Below are 24,549 nucleotides of genomic sequence, written 5' to 3'. Positions count from 1 at the left end.
GAAAAAACTGGAAATTTTATTAATCACTAGCTCTCAGATTGTGGTTTTGAATCAGCAGCGGTCTAGAGGATGCTTGCTCTTAAGTGTTCTAGCTACGTGGATTATCTGTTATGTTCAAGTCAATTAAAATTTTTGTGGATATTTTCTTATTATTTCCTTACAAGTTTTTAATTGTGTTAAGCTGAGCATGAGATGGACTACAATTGCAAATGCTGAGAGAATGGACATGCTCAGTCATAAGCAGAAGAGGCACCTATGAAACAGCTCTTCTAGTAAGATGTGATTCTTGCACAGGAAAAGATTTTTTATTATTTTATGATTCAATGAGGGATATTTGGTTAGAAGTTATGCAGACCCTAGTGCACAATGTATTTTAGCCAATTTAATAACTTCAGTGAGTAAGAAATCTTGAAAAAATAAGGATCCTACTTTAAATTCAGGAATACCATGTAACTTTATTTCAATGGAAAAGCTATGCCCAATGTTAGCTTTCAGAATATTAAATCTTTTCATATTTTTTCTATGTAATCTAAAAGTAATGTAGCTGAAATTGTATATAGCTTATTACTCAACTAGGCTATTGAAATGATTCGGGGATTTTGATGTTTTTCCCCCCCAATTTTTTTCTTCCTTATCAGATAATGTTTGTTTTGCTTGCTAGATACTGAGTCATTTGTGCAAAGTTTTACATCTGTTGTTTACAGGACATTTATATGTCACTGAATTTGCTGTCTTGGTGTCTGACTCATCGCTGTGTTTCCTCAGTGTAAAAAGATTTTTTGTAATGGAATTAAAAAGGCATAAGAAAGAAGTAACATAGCAGTAGACCAAACTCTTTGGCTAGTGTAACATTTTCCTTTGTGAAAATCTGTGCATGGCTAATGAGAATATGCATAAGTAGATACAGTTTTTTTATAAACTGTGTAGTTATGCTTCGGGGTCAAACTGCTCTCTAACTAACGTAGACAGATTGTCATATAGGCAACTGGCAACAGCCTTTCTGTTTACATAGACTAGTTATCTGGTTATTTTCAGAGGCATGCTGGGCATGCAGACACCATAATGCTATATCTATATTGCTTGGGAAATGAAACACTAACACAACAGTGGTGAAATGAACGCAACTTTAAAAACATGCTTTTGCCTTTGTTTCAATCCATTTACAATGTTTTCCAGCCTGCAACCCAGTGCAGGGCTCCCATGCTAAGCCTATTACCTCGTACTGTGTAGCAAACAGAGTATCTGAATGTCAATGCCTGGGTCTCTTTTACCAGTGCAGAAGTAATTAGGTGATGCTGACATGGAGAACAGCACACAAGGGTGAGGGCAGCCACTGAAACTGGCCTCCAAACCTGGACAGGTGAAAATCTTGGCTGTGCTGCAGGGTTAACATACTGCCTTGTTAGGGAGGCTGGAAATGTGGGAAAGACCAGAAGGATGTGAAGCGATTGCTGTTCCTGGCCTTTTGCAGTACAACCTTTCTGCCCCCACAGCAACAGTGTACTGAAGCTTTAGCTATGGAAGTGTACATGGATTCAAATGTAGAGGAGCTTGTCCATGGGAAGTCAGTTAGGGGTCAGCCATGCAATTGTCTTATGCCAGTATGGTTAATCATGTAGTTACATGCTATGAGTTGCAGTGTCTTTTTGTTGTGTTTAGCATTTTAATATGCTTTCCTGATTAGCACTCATTTTATACTCATAGTACATCTGCGTAGTCAAGGAATTAGTGCTGTAGGTTGATTAAAGAAGTGGGAGTCAAAAAGCTTTTAGCATCTACTTGAAATTTTACCACTAACTGATAGACTTTGTTTCTCCTATGTCTTAGTTTTAAATATCTGCCAAATTAGGCAAAATGCTTAATTATCTAATACAACCGCAGTGAGATTCAGTTTAATCACATATATAATGGAATATAATATTTGAGTTTATGAATTATGAAAAGTACAAGCAAATACCAGTGTTAAAGCCTTGTGAGTCATCATTTTCATTAACTTCTGCAGTTTTTCAAGTGATGCTTTGCCACTGATTTCAACCAAGTCAAGATTTTACTCCAAATGCAGGAGTTTTGTACATTTAACCCAATGAAATGGGTTGTTTAGTCACCCCATACAGGTTTAAAATTACTGGGAAACGTTTTGTAAATTCTGTGCCTTACCTGGTTTGAGAATAAGTAATGTGAGGGCACTGATAGTCATTTCTAATCACAAACTCTCTTTAATATCCTGCTTCACTGCTTGCTTTTTTCCAGATATAGCAGAACTCCAACTTGTTTTCACTAACTCCAAACTCACTGAAAAACCCCTCAGAAGGGCCACAGATGACAGTTAATGAAATGCTTTGGGTTGTTGTTTTTCTCACTTTCATTAGTCTGTGACTGTGTAATTCACATTGAAGAAGAAAACTAACTTGACTTTTGAGTTGGTTTTGATTTGAATTGTAGAGAAAAAAAATTTCTCTGAGAGAACTGATTGTAACTTTATCAGCATCAGTTTAAACCATTAAAAATAAGATTTTTGTGTCACTGAAAGAAAATTTCAGATCCATCTATTGTAATTGAAAGAGCATTGTGGGAGTGAATGGCCATCCATTGATTTATTCATTTCTCAGAGATGTACCCATGCACTGCAATTTGTCATGGCTTCAGGCTGGTAATTTCTCACCATAGGATAAACTGAGGAAATGTGTAAGTTTTTGAAAGCTGTGACAGTATTTTCAGTCATTCACGTTTTGGTGAGAAGCTCAAGGGGAAGGCTGTGTGTTTGAGGCTCAGCCTTGCTGTACACATTGCACACTTGCTTCTTATCTGCATATGCCATCAGCAACTGCTTTTCTTTCTGAAAGAGTTGAAGGTCACGTTTCATGTCTTCACTTTTTTCATATGCCCCACACCATCTGTGCACATTCCATTGAAAGGCTCTAATTTCTATCTGTCAAGCTAAAAGGAAGAATCTCTTCACAGCAGTTCAGTATTGCTCACTGACACGCAGTGGGATTCATCCTGGAAGGCAGGAGAAAATTTTGTCAGAAAAAGAGAAGTTTTAATCTGTGTGAACAGGACTCAAAAGTGTCCACAGCCCATGAAGATATACTTAACTTTCCAGGAAGAACAAATATGGCAATTTCCTGCATCTTGTTACTTTAAATAGACCCAACTTGTATTGATGGAACTGTTCACTTGTTCTACAGTGGAAAATGTTAGAAATTATTTCTTAATTATTGGTGTGAACAATTTCATTTTATCCAGTGTGCTAAAAGTGGTGCTTCATCTCTGGATGTGCATGTGCTGCTTTGAAGTGAAATCTTGTCCTGTTCTGTATTTTGTATATAAAGCCATAATTCTCTCTTGCAATGTTCCAGTGAGTTTACATGCACATAATAGCGGGGAAGAGAAGCTTAAAATCTTTAAAAAGTGAGGTTGTTCATTTCTAGCAGATTATGCCTGTATCAAATGCGAGAAGGAGTAAAATGGGCAAGAAAGCTGAATGCTGTCTTTAGGTAGAACCACCCCTAGTTAGAAGATGTCTCAGATTTTTCTATGAGGTGCTGGCAGACTCTTACTGATCCTGTTTAATGATGCTAGAAAATATTTGGAGATCTGAAGATGTGACAGTTCCTGACATGACTTAGTTCAATTTATTAAAGTTTGGCTTGGATAAAGTCATCCTTCATTGAAAAAATGGCAATGAAATATAAACTGTCATTGACTGTTTCACTATTACTTCTTCAGAGAGCTTGCTTCTGTTCTCTGGGAAATAGAAGACTAAAATAAATTATATTATATTAAAGACTGCCTTGCAAATTTCAGGATAAGTTCTTGTTTATTTTTGCAGTCAATTTCTTGCCTTAAAAAGAAATACCATAAAGCAGGAAAGTTAAAACTGCACATGCATAATGTTTGGCTTAAAAAGATCCCAGGAGTCTTTAGTCTCACTTGGGTTTGTGTTAAAAAGTGAGTAATTTACCATACTTGAAAAAAAGCTTGATTTAGCTGAGCTGCCATCATATAAAACAGAGGTGGCTGGAATCTAATCTGGACAAGTGTGTCCCAAAGGAGCCTGGTTGTGTAACATCCCAGTTCGTCCCTCTCCTCCTGAACTGACTGGCAGGCAAACAAGCTAATGCTTTATCTTGATCTGGGAAGAGAAAGGAAACAGCAATGGGATGGAATATTAAAATAAGAAAAATCAATTACTACATTGTCCATGTGGCCTTTGAGATAGGAGCAGCAGTATTGAACTCCTGGTTCCCCTGTGCCTGTATCCAAGGGAGAGACCAGGACAGCAGGAAAAGGCAAACTGGAAGACACAGAGGAAAAACACTGTCACAGGTTTCCAGCAGTAGCATTGGCATAGCTGATATCTCGCTTTCACAGTGCTTTCTGGCTCGATGCTATACAGTCATAGGAAAGTTACCAAAGCTGAGACACAGTGGTACACATGGAGTTGTCCATCTTGCACTCCTAAATACAGTTGCAAAACAACTGGAAGGGAAAGTCAGCTTTTAAATGCACGTGTGTAATAGCTGTTTCTGCTACTTTTTGTGTTAATAGAAAGAACATTTTTCTTCAATGGAGTGTTGCACAGAAGTTAACCTGCTCTTTTGCTGGACAGCTGACCTGCTCAGGTTAAACTGGCTTGTACAAATGCCTGTCAGACACTCTGCAAGTGTCTTTAGAGAAACTGAATTTCTCCAAAAAAAACCTGAGTAATGATGGTTCAAAAAAAAAAAAAAAAAAAAAAAAAAAAAAAACCCAAAACAAAAAAACCCAAAAAATTGTGCCCAGCTAGAAATGAGGAAGGTATTAGATTAATCATGATGGACAACTCTACCTCTCCAGATGTCAGTTTTTCCTCATCTTTCACAGAAGGGGAGAAGACAGGAGAGGAAGGTGCTTTACTGTGTCTCTGCACCTCTCTGTCTGCTCCCTGTCCTCAGAGGAACAGGCACCTCAGCACCCTCATTTTAAGAAGGAAAAAAAAACTCACAGCTGCTTCCAGAAGCGAAACAATTCCACTGGCACATTGGCTGTGATTTTTTGCAATTGCTAGCAGACTGCTTGAGATGCCGCTTTATCCGCATTTGTACCCCCTCTGAGAGCTTTCCTGCTAGGCTGTTGTTTCTACTCTGCTCCATCCCCCTGGCTTTCTCAGCCTCTGCCTACATTCTCCTACATACAGTTGCCCATAGCAACACCCATTTGAAAAGGCCCCGGGTGCTATCATCTCCCCAGTCCTCCGGAGAGGAGCTCTGCCAGAGCCAGCGGCAGCACTTGCAGACCTCAGCTCTCTGAGCCTCCCCTGGTGAGCTGGGACTGTTGTTTTCTGGTACCTCCAGAAAACAACAGTTTCCAGGAACGAGAGGACAGCATATCCAACACCAGAAGCATTTGGTGAATCAATCCCACTAGAAGCTAGTCTGGTGGAAATGCCACATCCCTGATGTTCTTCAGAGGCAGTGCTGCACCCCATAGCCCTGAACCCGTTCCACATCTAGAAGCATCCCCCTCTCCCACCTACCTGCTTCTTGTGGGATTGTGCGATTAACTGGATCGAGAGACTCACCTGGTTAAAAATAGTCTGACAAAAGGGTTATTTTAAAATTGAAAGAGTGTAGGTTTAGATTAGATATTAGGAAGCAATTCTTTACTGAGGATGGTGAGACACTGGCACAGGTTACCCAGAGAAGTTGTGGATGTCCCATCTCTGAAAGTGTTTAAGGCCAGGTTGAAAAGGGCTATGAGTAACCCTAACTTGGTCTACTGAAAGATGTCCCTGCCCATGTCACAGGGCTTGGCATTAGATGATCTTTAAGGTCCTTTCCAACCTAAGTCATTCTATGATTCTGTGATTTTTAATCTCTCCTCTGGATCAGTGTGAGGCCACAGACAGTTGCACTGGCACAACAAGAAAGCCAGTGCCAGGGTTTAAGTGCACAAGAGCTGCTTCTGCTGCCATTGCCACTGAGATAAATGCTTATCATATTTCAGTGGAAATTGAGAAAGCTACATTTTTTTTGTCAGTATAGCTGACAACTTCTGTGTTTGTGTGGCATTGCTGGTGTAATTGCAGCAACAGGGCTCAAGCAGAACTTAGTAGGTGGAATCCACTTAATTTGGAGTCCTGCACTCAAATTTGCTATCACCTGAAAGTATAAATGATTTGGTAAAAGATGCACATTGCTGATATGGAGCCAACATCTGTCAAGTCTGTGTTCCTGGAGGTCCAAGTCCCAGTGTTTTCTGACATTAATGTTAGGATTTTTGGAGTCAGGTCTACATCAGTTTTTTACATTAGGTCATTTATCATTATGCATAGCTCCTTCTGCATCCTCTTTCTTTCCTTCCTTTATCCTCAACATATGCCATCACTTGCCATTTCTGTGAAATCATGGATCTGTAGCTTTTGACCCATCACATTATACAAATTCCATTTAACCAAGCAGAACTGCAAAGTATTTAGCAAGGCTCGATGTGGTGAGGTCTCTGAGCAAGAACTGCTGTAGTTGGTATGTTGTAACTCAGAAGAGTGGTGCAGCTCAAAACTGGGTGCTGGAGCTTCAAAGTCCTTGAGCCCGCCCCTCATCATTGTTAGTAATGCCTTCATTTTCTCATTTGGTGCGCATTACACTTAATTTATCTTAATAGGAGGAAGTTATATTATCTCTGTTCTTACAGCTATGGCTGTTCTCATGTCCAATTACAAATTAGAAAAGAAGTGTGTGTGTCGGATCTCTAATAAACATGATGAAATAGAAGTATATTATAGCTTTTCAAACTGAATATCTATTTGTCATGTAGAGCATGGGGTTTAGAGACATGGGGGAAAATACATAATAGGTGTGTAAATCTTGGAAGAGGAGCTTATGGAAACAGTAGTGGGAACCTAGATTTTTTTCTTAGCCAGTACAGTGGGTAGAAAATTTTGAATAGTCACAGATACCTTCCTACTCAAAGCAGTCCACCCATGGTTTAAGGTTTTAAATTTGTTCAACTTGTCAAATTGTATGCCTGATCCAGCTCTCGGGGGATCAGTACAGACAGTGCTGTTTGCTGCGTGATTTGGAGTGTAAGCATCACTCCAAAGAGTGCACTGCTGCACCAAAGGGTTTTGTAAAATGTGTAATACAGAAGTTTTTAAATTATGTTCTAGCATTTTAGAAGCCAAAGCAGTAAAGGACATCTATACCAGTTGGGTATCATTATGTTGTGGAAGACCTGATCCTTTAGCAGGCTGCATTGGCATCTTCCTACTCGCACAGCACTGGAATAAATCTGTCATTTCCTCACACCTGCTCACATCCTTAAGTTGTGATAATGCTGAATCACTGCCCTCACACTGCCAAGATTAAAAAGAGTCATTTCAGCCTATTTAAAATAGAATTAATCAGAGGATGCCATAATAAAGACTCTGAGATCTCCTCAGACTCAGTTGTTCCAAGGGAAAAATGGCAAAGTCTTCAACTGAAATTGTGCATGTTCTGTAGAAAGACAAGAGTGGGAGAACTGCACATGCTCTTCCCCACAGGCTCCAAGACCTCAGCTCTGGCAAGAGATGTAGAAGGTTATCTACACACTGTGTGTTTTCATAAATGAGTTGTGAACAAAAACTGAAATACATGTAGTCATGATTATAATGTGTTGAAAGGAAATATGTACCCTAATAATGTATGGAGATAATACAATAATTTGCAATTCAAACTATATATTTTTAGTCATAGAATCTTGTTCTCCAATTTGAATTGACATGAAGTAAAGTTATCCTGCTTTGATAATATCTCTTAATAATTTTATGAGAACATATTGGTTCTCACTTGAAAATTTTTTGGGGGAGGAGATACCCAAAATTCAATCCTGTGGATGATGTCAGTCAGCCCAGCCTCCCTCATCTCTTTGTTTTTTACTGTGTCAGTAAGTGTGTCATGCTGGAAGCGTAGTAAATAGATGTTTCTGAGATGTTTTCATAGTAGGTATTTTCTTAGATATATGCTTTATTAAGTAATGAAGGTAAAAAGGATTTTCTGAGCTTGAATTAATACTTTTGCAAAGGAACACAACAGAAATATAACATATAAGCTGAGACAAAAGGAGAAGATGTGAGGAAGGAAGGATAGAATTTTCAGCAGAATTGGAGTAACATGCAAATCCTTTGGTCCCCTGTTATGTTCCAACAGCAACAGGAAGTGATGCCATTTGGGAATGAGAGCCTGGTCAAAGTCACAGGTCCATTCTCCCTCAGCATCCAAAATCATTGGCTGTGGATGTTAGAAGGTAACTTGTGACTCTATTCTCATTACTCTGTGTGGACCCTTTGTCTAAGAATGTGTCCAATTCTTTTTTGAGTTTGCTCTTATTGTCTGACTGTATGATCTTCTTTGGAAGCAAATTCTAGACATTCAAAACTCTTTATGCAAAAAAAACCACTTTCCATAAGTTTTAAACCAGTTTCTTATTTGTTTCATTGAATGATGTTCTAGTTCTTGTATTTCAGAGTCTGGGCAATACCATACCCCAACTCAACTTTTCTGCTGCATGGATTTTGCAGCCTTAACTCATTACTCTCTAAAGAGAGAAGCTCTGTCCTCACTAAAAAGCTACTCAATTCCCTTAATCACTTCAGTCATCGTTCTTTGTTCCTTCTTGAACTCCAGTATCTCCGTGAGCTGTAGAGACCAGAGCTGAATGCAGTTCAAGATGTTTTCATAAGGATGCTTACAAAGCAGCCAAATGATGCCTTTGTTTCTATTTTGTGCCCTTTTTTCTTTTTCTTTCTTTCTTCTTTTTCTCTTTCTTTCTTTCTGTCTTTCTTTCTGTCTTTCTTTCTTTCTTTCTTTCTTTTCTTTCTTTCTTTTTCTTTCTTTCTTTCTTTTCCTTCCTTCCTTCCTTCCTTTTTTCCTTCCTTTCTTTGTTTCTCCTCCTTTCGTCCTTCCTTTCTTCCTTCTTTCTTGATCTTCCTATGGTGAAATGGCCAGGTCTGACTTCAGCATTATATAGGCATGGTTTAGATTATTTAGATTATTTTTCCCTTACTATGTTTCCCTACATTTCTACATTGAAATTTACCTGCTAGCTTTCTGCAAACTCACTCCATTCTGTGAAATCCTTCCTGCTATCAGTGGCATTTGATCACCCAAACAAACGTAGTATCATCCACAAACCTGGGGATCTCACAATGAGCTTTCTTCTAATTCCTTTCCTGAAACTTTTCTGTGGCCATTACTGTTTGCATGCAAAGACTGATGCTTAACATCAGTAGGAAACAGGATTTAAGAAATAAGTAGAACTTATTGCCAGAGTGAATAAATAGAGTTTCTGAGTAACCTGAGCAACAACCAGGTCTTTTACAAGACAAATTTACTAATGACATGGAAGCAAAAATTAATAGATTTTCAATAAGCTCAGTTAGTGAAGATCTAACAAAACATGATAACCTGCAGACTGCACCCACACCAGGATTCAACAAGGAGGTAAAGATATTGCTAGGCCTTCTGCACTCGCAAATACTGCATGGGGTACGCAGTAATGACTTACAGATGGTCAAGCAGCTGGACTGGTTACTGACAGTACAATTCTTGAGGTAGTTCTCTAAGCTGGGTTACTCTGGCTACTCAGAGCCCCATCCAGCCTGGTCTTGAACACCTCCAGGGATGGGAAGCCCACCAAACAGTTCCAGTGTCTCACCACCCTTATAGTAAAGAATTTCTTCCTAATATCTAATCTAAATCTACCCTCCTTCAGCTTTAGGCCATCCTCCCTTGTCCTATCCCTACATGCCGTTGTGAAAAGTCCCTCTCCAGCTTTCTTGTAAGCCCCCTTTAGGTACTGAAGGTGCTCTAAATTCTTGCTGGAGGCTTCGTTTCTCCAGGCTGAACAGCCCCAACTTTCTCATCTTGTCTTCATAGGAGAGGCGCTTCAGCACTGGGATCAACTTAATGGCTCTCCTCTGGACTCATTCCACAAAGTCCGCATCTTTCTTGTGTGGGGACCCCAGAGCTGGACACAGTAGTCCAGGTGGGATGTCACAAGAGCAGAGTAGAGAGGGAAAGTCAACTCCCTTCACCTGCTGGTCGTGCCTCTTTTGATGTAGCACAGGATATGGGTGACCTTCAGAACTGCAAGCACCCATTGCTGGGTCATGTTGAGCTTTTCATCCACAAACACTGCCAAGTCTTTCTCCTCGGGATTAATCTCGATCCATTCTCTGCCCAGCCTGTATTTGTGTTCGGAATGGCCCTGACCCAGGTGCAGGACCTTATATTTGGCCTTGTTGAACTTCATGAGATTCACACAGGCCCACCCCTCAAGTGGTCATTTGAATTACTTAAAGCTTATTATTCCAGTTCTTCTGTTAAGAGAATTATTAGTGGTCCATTTTGAAAAATATAAATCATAAAGCCATAAACATGTCATGATTATATAAAAACATGTTTTAACAAGCCCAGACACACATCTGGTAAAGAATATTATTGCCATGTTTGTAAACAAAACATCACTCTTGGGACTGCAAGACAACTGCTGGTTTGTTTTATTTTTTATTTTTTTTTGCTAGTTTTTCTTTAGCCACTTCTAAGAAAGCATAAATTGTGATATTTTAAAAACAGAATTTTATTCAAACTTTAAAATCCCGTCTTTAAAATATATATAAAAGATAAAAATGTATATATATCTCTCAATAAGTACTTTAGCCAATTTTCACTTTATAGGAGGCGAGAGAGGAAGGGACAGTGGTGAGTTTTGTCAAATCCAGTGTGTGTGATACAGATTTTTCTGGTGTTCCCAGAAATCCTGGAAGGCAGCAACACTTAGGACACAGCGAAATATGGCATCACCAGGTCAGCCGTACTTTTCATTAAAGTATCAGCACCATAGGAACTCTTATAATCTTGATGAAGCCAAGTGCTTTGGAATAATTACTAGACAATTTTTGGTCTACAATTCCCCTGGTTATTTCACAAAATATTTTTGCACTGGACCAGCAAATTTGGTCATTCAACATTTTAATATTAGTACATGTTTAAGTCATACTATACTCCTAACAATAACCTGGTGGTGGTTGGGTTTTTGTTTTTTTCTTCTATATTTTGCCCTTGTGGGAGTTTGGCAGTTATGATCTGTGTATGCTGTTGAAACAGGGTTAATTTTTCTCAGTCCACACCATTCTGCATCATATGTGTTGAGAATTTTTTGAAAACACAGTGTTTAAAACTGTCTTTTGCAGAATGTGACTTATTTTTCTACTTGTTAAGAAAGTTTCTGTGACTTTGAAACCATTGATTTCTTCAGCTCCTGGATGGGTGAATTTATGCTTTTTTTCTATATAGTTCACAAACCTTGTTTTCAGAAGGAAACAAGGTTCTAATGGAAGTTTAATAGACTCTGTCTCTTCAGCTACTTCACTAACAGGCTTTTTATTTTAAAATAGAGTCCTTCGTGACACAGGATTTTGCACCTGTTTTTCAGCATGTGCATTATATGCTGTATCAAAGCACTATTGCCTTTTCATGTATGGCAAACTGTTTTGAACATTATAGAGAGACAAAAGATGTCACAGAGTCGGTTTAGTGCAGAAAGAACTTGATAAATAGCTTCAAAATGTTCAGATTTCTTTTCACACAGGTAGCGACCAGACACTTACAGTCCTAAGAAATCCTGTTATTTAGTTATGTGCTTCTTTTCCAGAGCAAAATGTGCTGCTCAGATGGGGAATAAGTACTGTGAATGATGAGGTTAGAAGCATTTAAACAGGTGGCATCTTCAAAACTTCTAGAAAAAGCCAGGACTTTACTTTGTCAGTTTTTCAAGGGTTTTAAGATGAATCAAGTCTACCATATTTGGAGTTATCTGTGCATTTCTTCTTCCTCTGAAAGAATATGTAATTAATTAAATAGGTGATACTGCAGTTTTGGGATGAACATTTTTAGTCAAATCTTTCTCAGTTTCACTATTTTCATAAGCAGAATGTGAAAAATAATAGCTGATATAGTCTTTGGAGTAGCCTGACATTACTCAGGTTGAGCAGCCTACTCTAGTCCCTGCACATGACAGGGAGATTGGACAAGATGATCTTTGAAGGTCCTTCCCAACCAGAGCGTTCTACAATTACTTGACAAATTCAGATTTTACTCCCATGTCCATCCATCAGTGCCCTCAGCATAAGTTTTTTCTTTCAAAATGTCAAAAAGGTGAGAAATTGCCTTTGCCCCTTTTATAAGTCCTAGCTTTTGAGACACAGATCAATGGGTAAGAAACTCAGAGATGATCAAACAGAAGTTCATCATCATGTGCTCATTGCAAGCACTCTCAGAATTGTCAGTTCTCAGTGATATATATTCAGTGATGAATATTCACTGAAATCTCTGATAATGTTGGCTGTCATCATTGTCTGCCAGTTTTTGTAATTTTAATCACAATATTAATATCTACTTCTGCTTTTATATGGAATATTCTAAATCCTTACTATACACCATGCCAATAGCCTTTTCTATATGGTGTAAGCTCGTGGGCCTTGCTTTATATTTGTAGTTCCTGCAGCACCTGCTTGGAAACTGTGAATTTTTTTGCCTTTATTGCTTTATTCTTAGCTTTTTGGGGCTTTCTGTCAGTCTCCAAGGAACTAAAGCAGTGTTTGTGCTGTCTTTTATGCTATGCTTCTTTGATCAATCCTTCAGTTTGATGTATCCAAGCATTAGGCCAATCTAATTTTCTGGGTGAGGTTTTCATTTCCTTGGAGGTAGCAAGGCTGAGGCCCTTGGCACATGGTGGTTCTGGTAGCGATGGCTACCAACCTTCCTCTCTGCCATCAAGATAAGACTTGAAATTGATTAGGAAAATGTAATCACACACAAACACACCTGCACATTTACTATTCCTTCTCCTACTGAAAATGTAATTTTCTTATCTGTGTCCAGCTTCCTTACAGCCTGTAGTGCTGCAGATTTTTTTCCTTTACTTTTTTGAGCTTAACACTCACAGCTGAGGTCTTTTTGCTTTAGCTGAACCACAAAGGACATTGTTGCATAAAGTTGTTGGTATTTAAAGCCAGGGAAGAGGATTCAAAAAGACACCATATGGTTTTTTTCATCAGAGGGGAACCAAAAAGCCTGCATTATTTCCCATAGTTTTACCCCTAAATGAGAAGACATGCTAAAGCTTTACTCTAGAGAAAAGCTGTATATGCCAACAATAAAACTCACAATAAGCAAATTTAAACAGACCTTTGAAAATTCTTAAAATACAACCAACTTTGTTCTATTTAAAAGGAAAATTTTAGAGTAGATGAACCTATAGCTCAATTAGTACACACCATTATGTTCCTTTGCCTTGATAGTTGGAGTTATTTATTTATACAGACTGATTGACTGCAAACAAACCCTTGGAACAGCATTAATTACATGCACAATTCAGATGAATTATTATCCTGCCACAATGAATAATGGCTTGAAGTTACTGTTATTTGTTAGTAAGGTACACTATTCCACAGGAAAAAAAAGGTTTCTATACATGTATATCAATTTGATTCAGATGTAATTATATGTATTTTCCAGTTTTGCATATATATGAATCTTGTCCACAGAACTAACACTCATCAGTATTACTGTACCCTTACCGACGTAGCAGCTGTTAAGGATGTTTCAGCACAGGGTTTCAGGTTGTCTTGGTTTCAGACACATGCAGGCACAAGTACCTTTTCATACAACATATTAAAATTAAGATGTGGTTAAATATTAAATAGAAATGTTAATAAAATGTATATGATTTAATTAGACAAATGTTTCTATGTTTTGAGGCTAAATAAAAACTACACAAACCTTTAAATGACTGTTACAAGGAAATTGAAAATAGCAATAAGATACTTCAAAACTGAGCCCTGTTCTATCCCTATAGAAACACAAAAGATGTACAGACTTACAAATCTATCTAGGGCTGATGGAAAGGCACTAGGCATAGCACCTTTGGCATCAAAAACTACATAAAAATTATAAATGGAAACCCAAAGGTAGGCGTAAAACATTTATACATTGAATTTATTATCACACAGGAGCTGTAACAAGGCTGTGTACATCTCTTACAGAAGACCTGGAGTGAACCTGAAATAAAATATAACCTTAATCATATAAAGCAGAATGACAAGGTTTCATAAATAATCTTACGTGAAAAACTTACAATGATGAAAATTACAGACTCCCAAAGAGTCATGTATTATTAAGGGCCACACAGACATTATAACGGTGGTGTCAACAGACCCATCAAGACATCTATTAAAATTGATTTTTTATTATATTTTTCATTTAATGTTGTCCCTTTAGCATTTTTTCTACTAAAGTCTTTTAGATTTCTTAACATTGGAAGCTTTTCCTAAGCTAGGTTTCTGTTCAAAGCAGAACATACAGTTTCTATATGTGAAGTGAGAGAAGAAGGGCAGTAACAGGTACCCAGCTCTCCAGACAGGTTTTAACACTGTGAGCTGAACTTTGCTGTGTTAAATACAGGCGTTATCACACACTCTAATACAAAACCAGCTTTCTGATGTTTTCCACAACAAATCAGTGAAAGCCCAAGGTTTTGCTATTTCTAACCTTGAAGTTCCATTCACACTTGGTGTAACACTAGCCTACATTTGTGTCACAGGGTTGCATTTACAAAAGCCTGTACTCAGAGGGTGTGCACAACCTCCTCTGTTACGCACAATCTCTTACACAAGTCCTCTACCCCCATACTGGCACAGACTGAGCACACGACTCATGCAGTCCTTGAAGGATTATCTCTCTCCAGTCCTTCAGCCTCATTGAAACTGGCAAGACTGCTGTCTGTCAGCTGTGACAAGTCTTCAAACAAGTTAGAGAGTGAAAAAGATCTCAATACATATGAGAAAGTGTAACTTGTATTTGGGTAACTGTATTTATTGTTTCATCCATACCTTATACCTTTAGTTTCAGCATCAGTATTGTCCTTTAGGAACAGACTGAACCCCGCTAGGAGCTCTGCAGAAGGTTACATCTCTCATCCTGCCTGTGCATGACATTGCAGGTGCAGACTGGCAGAGATGGAAGCCACAGTACTCAGCAGAGGTCCCAGGTCACCAAGCAGCTGAGCACTCATCATAGCAATCTGTTTGCAGATATGACTCAGCTGTAATAACCCTGGAGACATTTCCAGCTTTTACAGCTCTGGAGCGCTGGAGATGCCCAGGCAGGAGGTGCAGAGCTCACTCAGGTGGGTAGATCTGGAAACAGAAGAGCATACAGCACACAGGAGTGCTGTTATAGCCATGTATCCCTGCCTCCCTGGACAGGCTGAGCCTTTCTTCCCCACGTAGCCATCTGCACAAAAAATTGCATTGCCAATTAAATAAATGCTACCACACACCAGGCTGTCCCCAGGAAAATATTGTTTTGTCAAATAATTGTTGCATTAAAGGAAAGTTTCATGGCTAGCTCATCCTCCCCTCCTTATCAGAGAGAGGATCAAGGTGTTGAAATTAATGGTTGTGACAACATGTATGGATGTGTCTCACCAGCCAGCCATGCAGTTCAGGTGCTGATCTTCCACTGATGGGAAATCAGAGAGGTGTCTGTGTGCATGTGTGTGTGTGTGTGTGTGTGTGTGTGTTTCTGCATCGATTTAGCAAAATAAATGACATGAGATTTTTTTTTTCATATCAGAAATTGGACCCAAGTGCAGGTTTGTTGCTGTCATCAACAAACAGTTAGCTTTTAGCTGCTGTTATTTGTGACAGCACTCCACCTGCTTCCATGGTTGTGTCCTCTTACACAGTGGAAGTCTCACAGAAATGAATCTTTCTTCTCTTCCTGGAAAGAAGGACTTAATGTCCTCATTCCTTTCTGGAACAGGACACTGTTACAAGCTTGCTGATACAGCAATGTCATAAGGGCAGTGATGTGACAATATTTGGGAGTACTTTAGCTGTTCCTTCAAGAGTCTCTGCAGATGAGAATTACTCCAGTAGAACTAGTTTTGCTAGGACAACTTATTCTACTCAGAGAGCATCAGACTAGGCTATTATGGCAGAAGTGAATTTTGCCAAATTATTAGTGTCTGCACACTGTCAGAACTGTGCACAGTACAGGACATTTTCTCAAGTCTTTGAAGCATAGCTTCTGTTAGAGTCGTTTCTTCTGTCCCTGTTTTAGAAGCACAAAACATCCTTCTGTAGGTAGTTCACTGCAGAATGTGTCTGAGGGAAGGAGGATCAGTATCTTTGCAGGTATCTAAGACTTCCTATATTTCTCTTTCCTAATTACTATTTTCTTGATGATTTTTTCACTGCAGTTGAAAGTCTTGATCCTGTTTAGTTTTGTTCACAACTGTCATGATCCTCAATCATTTTCTTGTGTTTCTGTTCCACTGGTGAAATTCATAATTTCCCTAGTGAATCACTTCCAAAGTAGAGCTGATAAACAAATAAACATAAAATACATTAGGAATACAGACACAATATCACAAAGAGCTCTGATTGTAGGCTAAACTGGAATGCTGTTTTCTGATGATATTTATATTTCTGACTTCACAATGATTCATTATTGTTGCTATAGCATTGCCCCCTCTTTCTACCCACTTCCTCTTTGTGGGAAGGGCAGGAGTAGCAAACTGCACACATTCAAAAAGGAAATGAAAACTCTCAGAAAAGAGAGATATTTTGCAGAACAATGGAAAGGCCCAATCTCGTGATCTAAAATTAACTGTGAAATCTATATGTCTGTCCTAGTCTTCCTACACACACACACTATATGAGGTGCTCCAAGCTTCGTTCATGAGGGATTAGGTTTGATGAACTGTTTCTCATACCCTTTCATGGCACCAAGTGCACTGGGAAATGAAAACTCAAGTTTTAGTTAATGCAACCTGTGAATGTCAGAACATACCGAATTAAAACACAAAATGTCCAACCATGTATCACCAGGCAGAGAGAGATAAGTGTGGGTAATGATCCAGGAAAAATACCAGTGGTTGGTAGCACTGAAACAGTTTATAGAACAGAAAAGATGAAATGACCTAAGATTGGCCTGAAATCAGCAGTTGGATTCTCTGAGGCTGAGAGCTGTGTGTGTGACATGCCAGGATGTGGGTGGTTTGAGTCCCCTGAGCTGTGCACCCTGGCTGTGTCTGGGTAATGGGATGTGATGGATCTGGGGAACCTGGGCAGAGTGAGAAGGGCTGGATGGGAACACTGCACAGCCTCATAGCAGAGGGATGGCTGTTGGAGGAGGGAGGTGTTTTACCACCTTTTCTAGATTTTCAGGGACTGGTAGATCAAGGTATTGAGGAAAGAAAATAGAGAAACCAGATTTTTTTTTTTTTTTAGAATTGATTAATTATAAAAAGTTGATACCTGTTTCCTCTTGTTAGGTTTCAATATAATCATTTTACTGTTAGATTCAGACTAATATCTGCTTAACATTTTTCACTGTTTGCTCTCTGTTGGAGGATTCTGCTTTAGGAGAATTTCCTGTTGGACCTCAGTCCTTCTTATCGAACTGGCTATTGGTAAGAATTAGAGCTGCTTGCTTTTCTTCATTTATACTCAGAACTTCAGGAAATCATAAAGGATGACTATATTATACTATCGATGTGATTTCACTTTTTAATTTTTCTTTTGTATGAGTGTATCCTTTTGGAATGTCCACATAATATAAACTGAACACACAGGTGGATTTTATAATGGTTTGCACTAACAGACTTCATAATAGAAATTTCGCTGCCAAAATAAAATCTGAAAATTTATTTTGCATAGGAGGTGTGTTTAGAAAACTTTTACTGACTCTACTTGGAGTATAAATTCCTTCCAACTTGAAAGAAAACTGAAGCTACAAGGAATGTACTTGCTCACTTCAGCTGAATATTAGGAAAGATAAAACCGTTTATAGTGGTCAATGAGTCATGGGACACAGGCAAATCAGTATCATACTGATTTCAAAATAGGAACCTGAAATTTTTACTAAGAAGGCTGCCTTCATTGCTGGGCTGGTAAAGTTAGGATTTGTCATGCATTTCTATCAGTGGTGGTATTACAATGCCATGTCTGCAGACATGTCTAACAAATTGATTTAAACACTTTTTAGTACCTTAAAAATATTCAGTTTTTCCAGCTCAGAAGGATCTGATTCCCACTTGGTTAACTATAATCTCAATTGTTACTCGAAATAACTCTTTCAAGAAATGTCACCCAACTTGTAAAATAAAATTCACTAAGTTTGATCAGCATTCTCTCATACCATAAAATCATCAGCATTTTTTTCCTGGAGTTGCTTCCTGGTTTTATTTCTTCATCACAAGAAGCAATTTTGTATTTTCAAATTGTCTCCAAGTGTCAGCCACTGGTTTTATTTCCTCTTTTATACAATTTCATAATTTCGTTCTGTATTTGCTTCCCAGTCTGCAATGTAACTTCTTTCTCTTTCACTGTTTTGCTCTATGGGTCAGGCTGGTACTGACATTGTTCACTAAGTCACTTACCTTTGATACCTTTGACTGTTGGTTTCTCTTCTATTCCATGTACTTGAGTAGTCTCTTTCAAACTGCCAGGACCAAAGCTTTTTGTGAAGGACTTTCGAAAGAACTCAGACATGAAAATGCTGCATAACAGAGTGTGCTTTATAGCCTAAAATCAAGTCTGGTGCACAGAAAAGAAAAGGTAGCAAGTGTGACAACCATTTGTAGAACAGGTTGCAAAGATGTTCCTGGAAACCATGGGTCAGTAAGTCTGTCTTTGATAGAGACACATTAAGGAAGTGTAAACAAGAATATAATAGGTCAGGACATTTAAAAGGTGATGCAGCTTTTGCAGAGGGAAGTCACATCTCACAAAAATTACAGTGTATCTGGACTTTCAAAAAGCTTTTACACACATGTCTTCACCAAAGCCTCTAATGAAATAAAGAAATAAAACTAATGGGATGAAAGGTGGAGTTCTACTATTGATAAAGAATTGTTTAAAAAGAATAGCAGAAAAGTCTAGGTATCAATAGTCAGTTTTCAAAATGAAGGCAGATTAACAGCAAAGTCTCTGAGGTTCTTTGCTGACAACTGCACATTTTAACAGTCATAAAAAATATAAGAAAAGAGATAAATACATAACAACATTTCCTTAGGATAGTCAACTATAAACCTGACTGTAATGAAACATGGAAGGCCTGTTCTTCCCTGGGTCAGTTTGTAAGGTACTCAGCATCCCAACTGGCATGTCAGAGAGAGCCTAAGCTGCTATGCAGAAACCTGCCAGACATTTACTCACATTACATTTTGGAAAAAAAAATTAAATTCCACAATATTTCAGTGGCACCCCACACTCCATTCTTCTTTTCTACAACAGAAGAAAAAAAAGACATTTTATAAGAAAAGTAGGGAGTTTGTGGTTTTGATATTTTGAAATGAAAAGTTTTATCATAAAAATTCCAAAAGAATAGATTTAATTTAATTTCAGCTGTGTCAACCTTTTACAGTTTTTCCCTCTTGCTTTTCTTGGCTGAAGAAATTCACTAGATTTACTTGGATTTATATGTATTTCAGACATCTCAGAAGTCCATTTGGGGAAAAATGCATTTACTGTCAAACAAATACTGATCTATAATATGGCATCACAAATTAATCCCAGTTGTAATATGGTGATGGTCAAAGTTAGCCAGGCATAATGTGGCCCAATACATCGAAATACAAGGCATTTCAGGAAATGAAATAATTTCTGGGACTAAAAGTTTACAGCTCATTATCTTTAAAGGAAAATTTGTTAAACTGTTATCTTTATACTGCTTTCAGGTTTTCTATTATAGCACTTCTTTGGAAATGTTAGTATCGATTGCTATCATATAGAGGTCTGTAAATAGAAAAACGAATTAAAATTTTACATTTAATCCAGAAGGTTAAAAAGAGTGCTCCCCTGAAGAGGAGGAGATGACAAGGGACAGTCACCCTGAGACTCACTGCTTCTCTGGATCAATGTCCTGCATCTTTTGGTATTCATGGTTCACCATGATTTCCCGATGCCTGTTGAGTTCCTTTGTAAAGCCTTTGCTAGTGATGTTTTTACCCACACAGAACTGAACTCAGCAACAAAATCCAGTTAACTAAACAAACAAACATGAGGAACTCAGACTCTGGCCATGATGCCAGTGGCAGGATCCTGAGAGGAATCTGTGGGAGGCAGCCCAAAAGCCTGTGCCAGAGGCTACCCAACTTTCCATCTCTGCCCAGCCTTCGTCTGTTTCTCTTCTTCAAGGAAAAGGGGGGGCCGGGATGTGGCAGCCCCTCGCTGCCCTTCCCACTGCTGCTTTGGGCAGATCCCACCAGGCTGCAGAGATTCCTCTTGTCCATTGGTCTTTACGCCTCTGTCCACAGGGTGGAGGTCATGACTTGCGTATAAGCCAGCCTGCACAGAAAATAAACATCAAAGCTAGGATTATAGAGGCATCGGATCATGAAGCAGAATGAGAAGGTGGAAAGCAAGAGGAAATATTTGTGTGCCAAGGGGAACAACAGCTAAAAGATCATCTTGTCACAAAGAACATTTTGCCTTTGTGGTTTGTCTCTTGTTATGTGCCACCCACACAGAGCTGCGCTCCAGCTCTCTCTAGCACGGAAATTTATTGAGGAGGCTGGAGACTCCAGTAGGACTACTTGATGCTTCAGTTTGATTGTGGATCAGGCAAAAGTGCAGTGACCCTTGGGAACCCACATTTGGAGCTGTTATTAGCAGGGATTGTGCTGGAGGGGTGAAGCTGAGGGCTGTCACTTAACAGTGTGAGGACCATTGTTAGAAAGGAATCTGTGTCGGTAGCAGGTCTCCAGTGAAGGGAAGAGGAAAATAGTTCAGCACTGATGGAAACATGGTCTTTTCACACTGCATTTGTCTTGTCTTCCAAGCGCAAGTGTATCACATTAAATACAATTTCCTTTATTTCCAAGAGCCTTATATCTTTATTTCATAATTAGCATCTCATAGTTATAAAGAGAAAGAAACAAATAATGTCTCATGTCCTGTATGATTTTTCTGTCCTCTCAGCAAGATTGTTTTGTCTTAGTTGTTCAGTTATGTAATCTCTTATCAATCCTATTAAAACAGCAGCAAAGATTTGTCATGAGTGTTACTCCAATTTGCTCAATGGTGTTCTGAACATACTTTTCATTCTTTAGCAATATCTTATCAAAACAAGGTTGTCTTATCAACAGCTTTAACTGAAACAAAATTACAATTTTCAGGTTTTAGGATGGGAAGGATTTGAGAGAAGACTGAAGCACCTCTGGCCTGAGAAATCCCATTACAGGGAATCAGACCAGGGGAGATTTCTGATAAGACTCACATACAGGCTTGAGCTGTGGAGTGGGACACAGAGAAATAGGAAAAATTCAGCATAGCTGATTTAAAAAGGGGCTGATAATGGGTGACAGACACCAGAGTCATGTGCAGGGCATCTTTAACGCCTACTGTGTGCCCCCAGCCTAGGCATACACAGCAGGGCTACAGTGGGTACTGAGTGCTGGGTGGTGCACCACTTGCACTTACCGCAGGAGCCAGGTGAACCTCAGAAAAATTTCACCTTGTGTTACAAAGATTTGGTAGGGATAGACCCCTGGAAGTCAAGAGCCACCCCCAGGACAGACCCCTGGTGCAGAACAGCACCTGAGAGAAGAAAGCAGGTGTGATAACTCCAAAGCCTGGAAGCGATCTGAGGCACAAGGAGAGAAAGAGTGAACCTAGCACCCAACCAAAACTCTCCACTAAACTCTCTTTTCTTTCCCATGTTTTCTTCTGCTTTTTGTTTCATACTGATTCTGGAGGAAATAGTGGCATGCATTCCTTCCCCTTATGGCTGGGACAAGGTCAAGCACAAGTGGGTTACATCTGGGGAGAGTGTCCTCACTTTTTTGCAGAGCTGAGCTGTACTACAGGGATTTGCTGCCAGTTTGTCAATCTTGCATGGGATGAAACTCCTGACATGGTAACTATAGGTTTATTTTTTTTCAACTGTTTTGCTTTGTCTTCCAGGGTTTGGTATGACCACCCCAGCCACCGTTGGAGGCAAAATTTTTCTGATATTTTACGGCCTTATAGGATGTGCAGGGACCATTTTGTTCTTTAACCTGTTCCTGGAACGCTTGATCACAGTCATAGCTTATGTCATGAAGTCCTGCCACGAAAGACAGCTGAGGAGGAAAGGCGTTCTCCCTCACAACGGCCGACGGGGCTCAGGGATGTCTGAGGTGGACAGCCTGGTGGGCTGGAAGCCCTCTGTGTACTATGTCATGCTGATTTTATGTGTAGCATCACTCATCATTTCCTGCTGTGCCTCTGCAATGTATACACCAATCGAAGGGTGGAGTTACTTTGACTCACTTTACTTCTGCTTCGTGGCCTTCAGCACCATAGGTTTTGGTGACCTGGTCAGTAGCCAGAACATCAAGTATGAAAGCCAAGGCCTTTACCGCTTTGGCAATTTTGTCTTCATACTCATGGGGGTGTGCTGCATCTATTCCTTATTCAATGTGATCTCTATTGTGATCAAACAATCCATAAACTGGATATTAAAGAAGTTGTCCTGCAAGTGCTGCCACAGATGCCAAAGAAGATTATTTCGTTCAAGGAGGAACGTGGTAATGCCTGGAAATGTGCGCAGCCAGAGAAACATCTCCATCGAGACTGATGTTGTCAATGAGAGTGACACAGACGGACGCCGTCTGTCAGGAGAGATGATCTCCATGAAAGACTTCCTGGCCTCAAATAAAGTCTCATTGGCCATCATGCAGAAACAGCTGTCAGAAACTGCTAATGGGTATCCGAGGCAAATGAGCTGTAATTCAAAGCAAAACGGATTCTCTGGTGGGGTTGGAGCCCTGGCAATTATGAATAACAGACTGGCAGAGACAAGTGTGGATAGGTAAAATTGTAACAGTAATAACAGTGAAACAGTGTGAGCCATTTCAACAAGTATTGAAACAATGTGAATCGAGTGGAAGTAGCTAGGGAGAGAGTGCCAGCAGAGGCTGGGATGAATGTGAAGGGCATACCTTCTGACACTTTTTTGGGGCTGTCACTTAATGTTTTTGAATTGCACCAGTCCCAGCCTTCCTTATTTCCCATCCCTCTGCTTCTCAAGCAGGTCACTGCAGAAGGAATTTAATTTAGCCTCCAGATCAAATTTCCATGTCCTGTTCTTTTCCATTTATGTGAAACACAGATTTCAGGATAAGAAATATGTGGGATGGGAAGAAACCAAGTGTGTCTACTGAACACATCCTTAATTCAAAGATTTTTCTTTGAGCTTTCTGTCTTATTCTCATCATACCTGTTTCCTGAAAGTAGTTCATCTGAGACCAAAAGAGGAATAAGCCTTTCTCTATGATATTGCAGATCTAATTTAATGAAAAATAGTATGAAAGTTGGTAGGTATATTTTGGGGTTATTGTGATGTGAATGAGGAGAGAATTTTGCCCTTAGAATTTAATTTAGTCTTTCCTTTAAGAGGATACTGTCAAAAGTGATAGAATAAAAATTTATCCTACTTTTGTTTTCTTCTCTTCATTTGCAAAACATGATTTTTTTCCAAGGCTACTTTTTCTTCTAGAATTGAATCACTGTGGCTTTCTGTTTCAAAAATATCAAATTAAATTAAAAACTGATGTATTTATGAGTGGTATGAATTATTCAACATTTCAACTTTCTGTTCATATTTGGCTCAATTGTGACTGAAGCAATTGAATATCAGCATTGTGTAGTGCAACTAGTAACTGAGTTTACGCAACAGGCTTTAGTATGCAATTAGATTGTCATGCCAGCATCCAGGTATTATTATAAATGACTGTGATCACAGAATCACTTTGGCAGTGTCCTTTTTCTCTTTCATGTAATTCTGTAATTCTTCCCCTCTTTCTCTGGGTTTTGGTAATGATAATGACAGGGTCCTGATTAGGGAGGTAGAAAATGTTTAACTCCTCATTTTTCTCAATGAAATGTTCTGAGTGTTCATTATGACTAGAAAAGAAATTTCAATGAGAAAAGTAATTACAGTGAGAAGAACATGAAAACAGGAAAAGAGGTGATCTTTAATGACAGTGAAATCATCCTTTTTAATAGGTAACTGGAGAAATAAGGGATCAAATTAACCTAAAGTCTGGAAAGAATTTAAGGCAGACTGGGCTGACTTCCTGATTCTCCTTTATCCATGCAATGCATTAAAGCTAAATAGTATATGAGAGTGTAAATAAGCAGAATTGGTCACAAAGGACTGGAAAGGAATAGCACATGCATCAGGACTAAATGTTGCCTCACAGCCAGAAAGACTTTCAGAATACTACAATTTTAGGGAATTTAAAACATCATATGCAGTTCTCATTTTCTCTCATACAGAACAATGCAAATAGCCTCTTCAGTTTAATTTCTACTGGGAATTGATAACATATCCTATTTCTTCATTCTGGCCAAAAGTTCTTTTATTTAGGTTTCTAATACTGTAGAATAACATTTTGATACGCATTTAAAGCAATATTTGAATTTGAAAACAAAAGCTTGGAATTCTTTCATATAATAAACTAACCCCAGAT

General features: G+C 38.9%; 1 protein-coding gene across 1 annotated transcript in view; it reads left to right on the top strand.

Moving 5' to 3' along the window:
• The window catches only part of KCNK13 (potassium two pore domain channel subfamily K member 13), a 52,099-nt gene extending 28,588 nt beyond the window's left edge, over positions 1-23,511 (top strand). The window contains exon 2 of the mRNA XM_027638133.1: positions 21,998-23,511. Within this exon, the coding sequence (XP_027493934.1) occupies positions 21,998-22,890 (893 nt within the window). The 3' untranslated portion in view covers positions 22,891-23,511. The remainder of the gene's footprint in view (positions 1-21,997) is intronic.
• Positions 23,512-24,549: the final 1,038 nt, after the last annotated feature.

This window comes from Corapipo altera, unplaced genomic scaffold (assembly GCF_003945725.1).
Source record: "Corapipo altera isolate COAL_440 unplaced genomic scaffold, ASM394572v1 23, whole genome shotgun sequence".
NCBI lineage: Eukaryota > Metazoa > Chordata > Aves > Passeriformes > Pipridae > Corapipo > Corapipo altera.
Note: the sequence above shows the minus strand (reverse complement) of the source record. Positions and strands in the feature narration are given on the sequence as shown.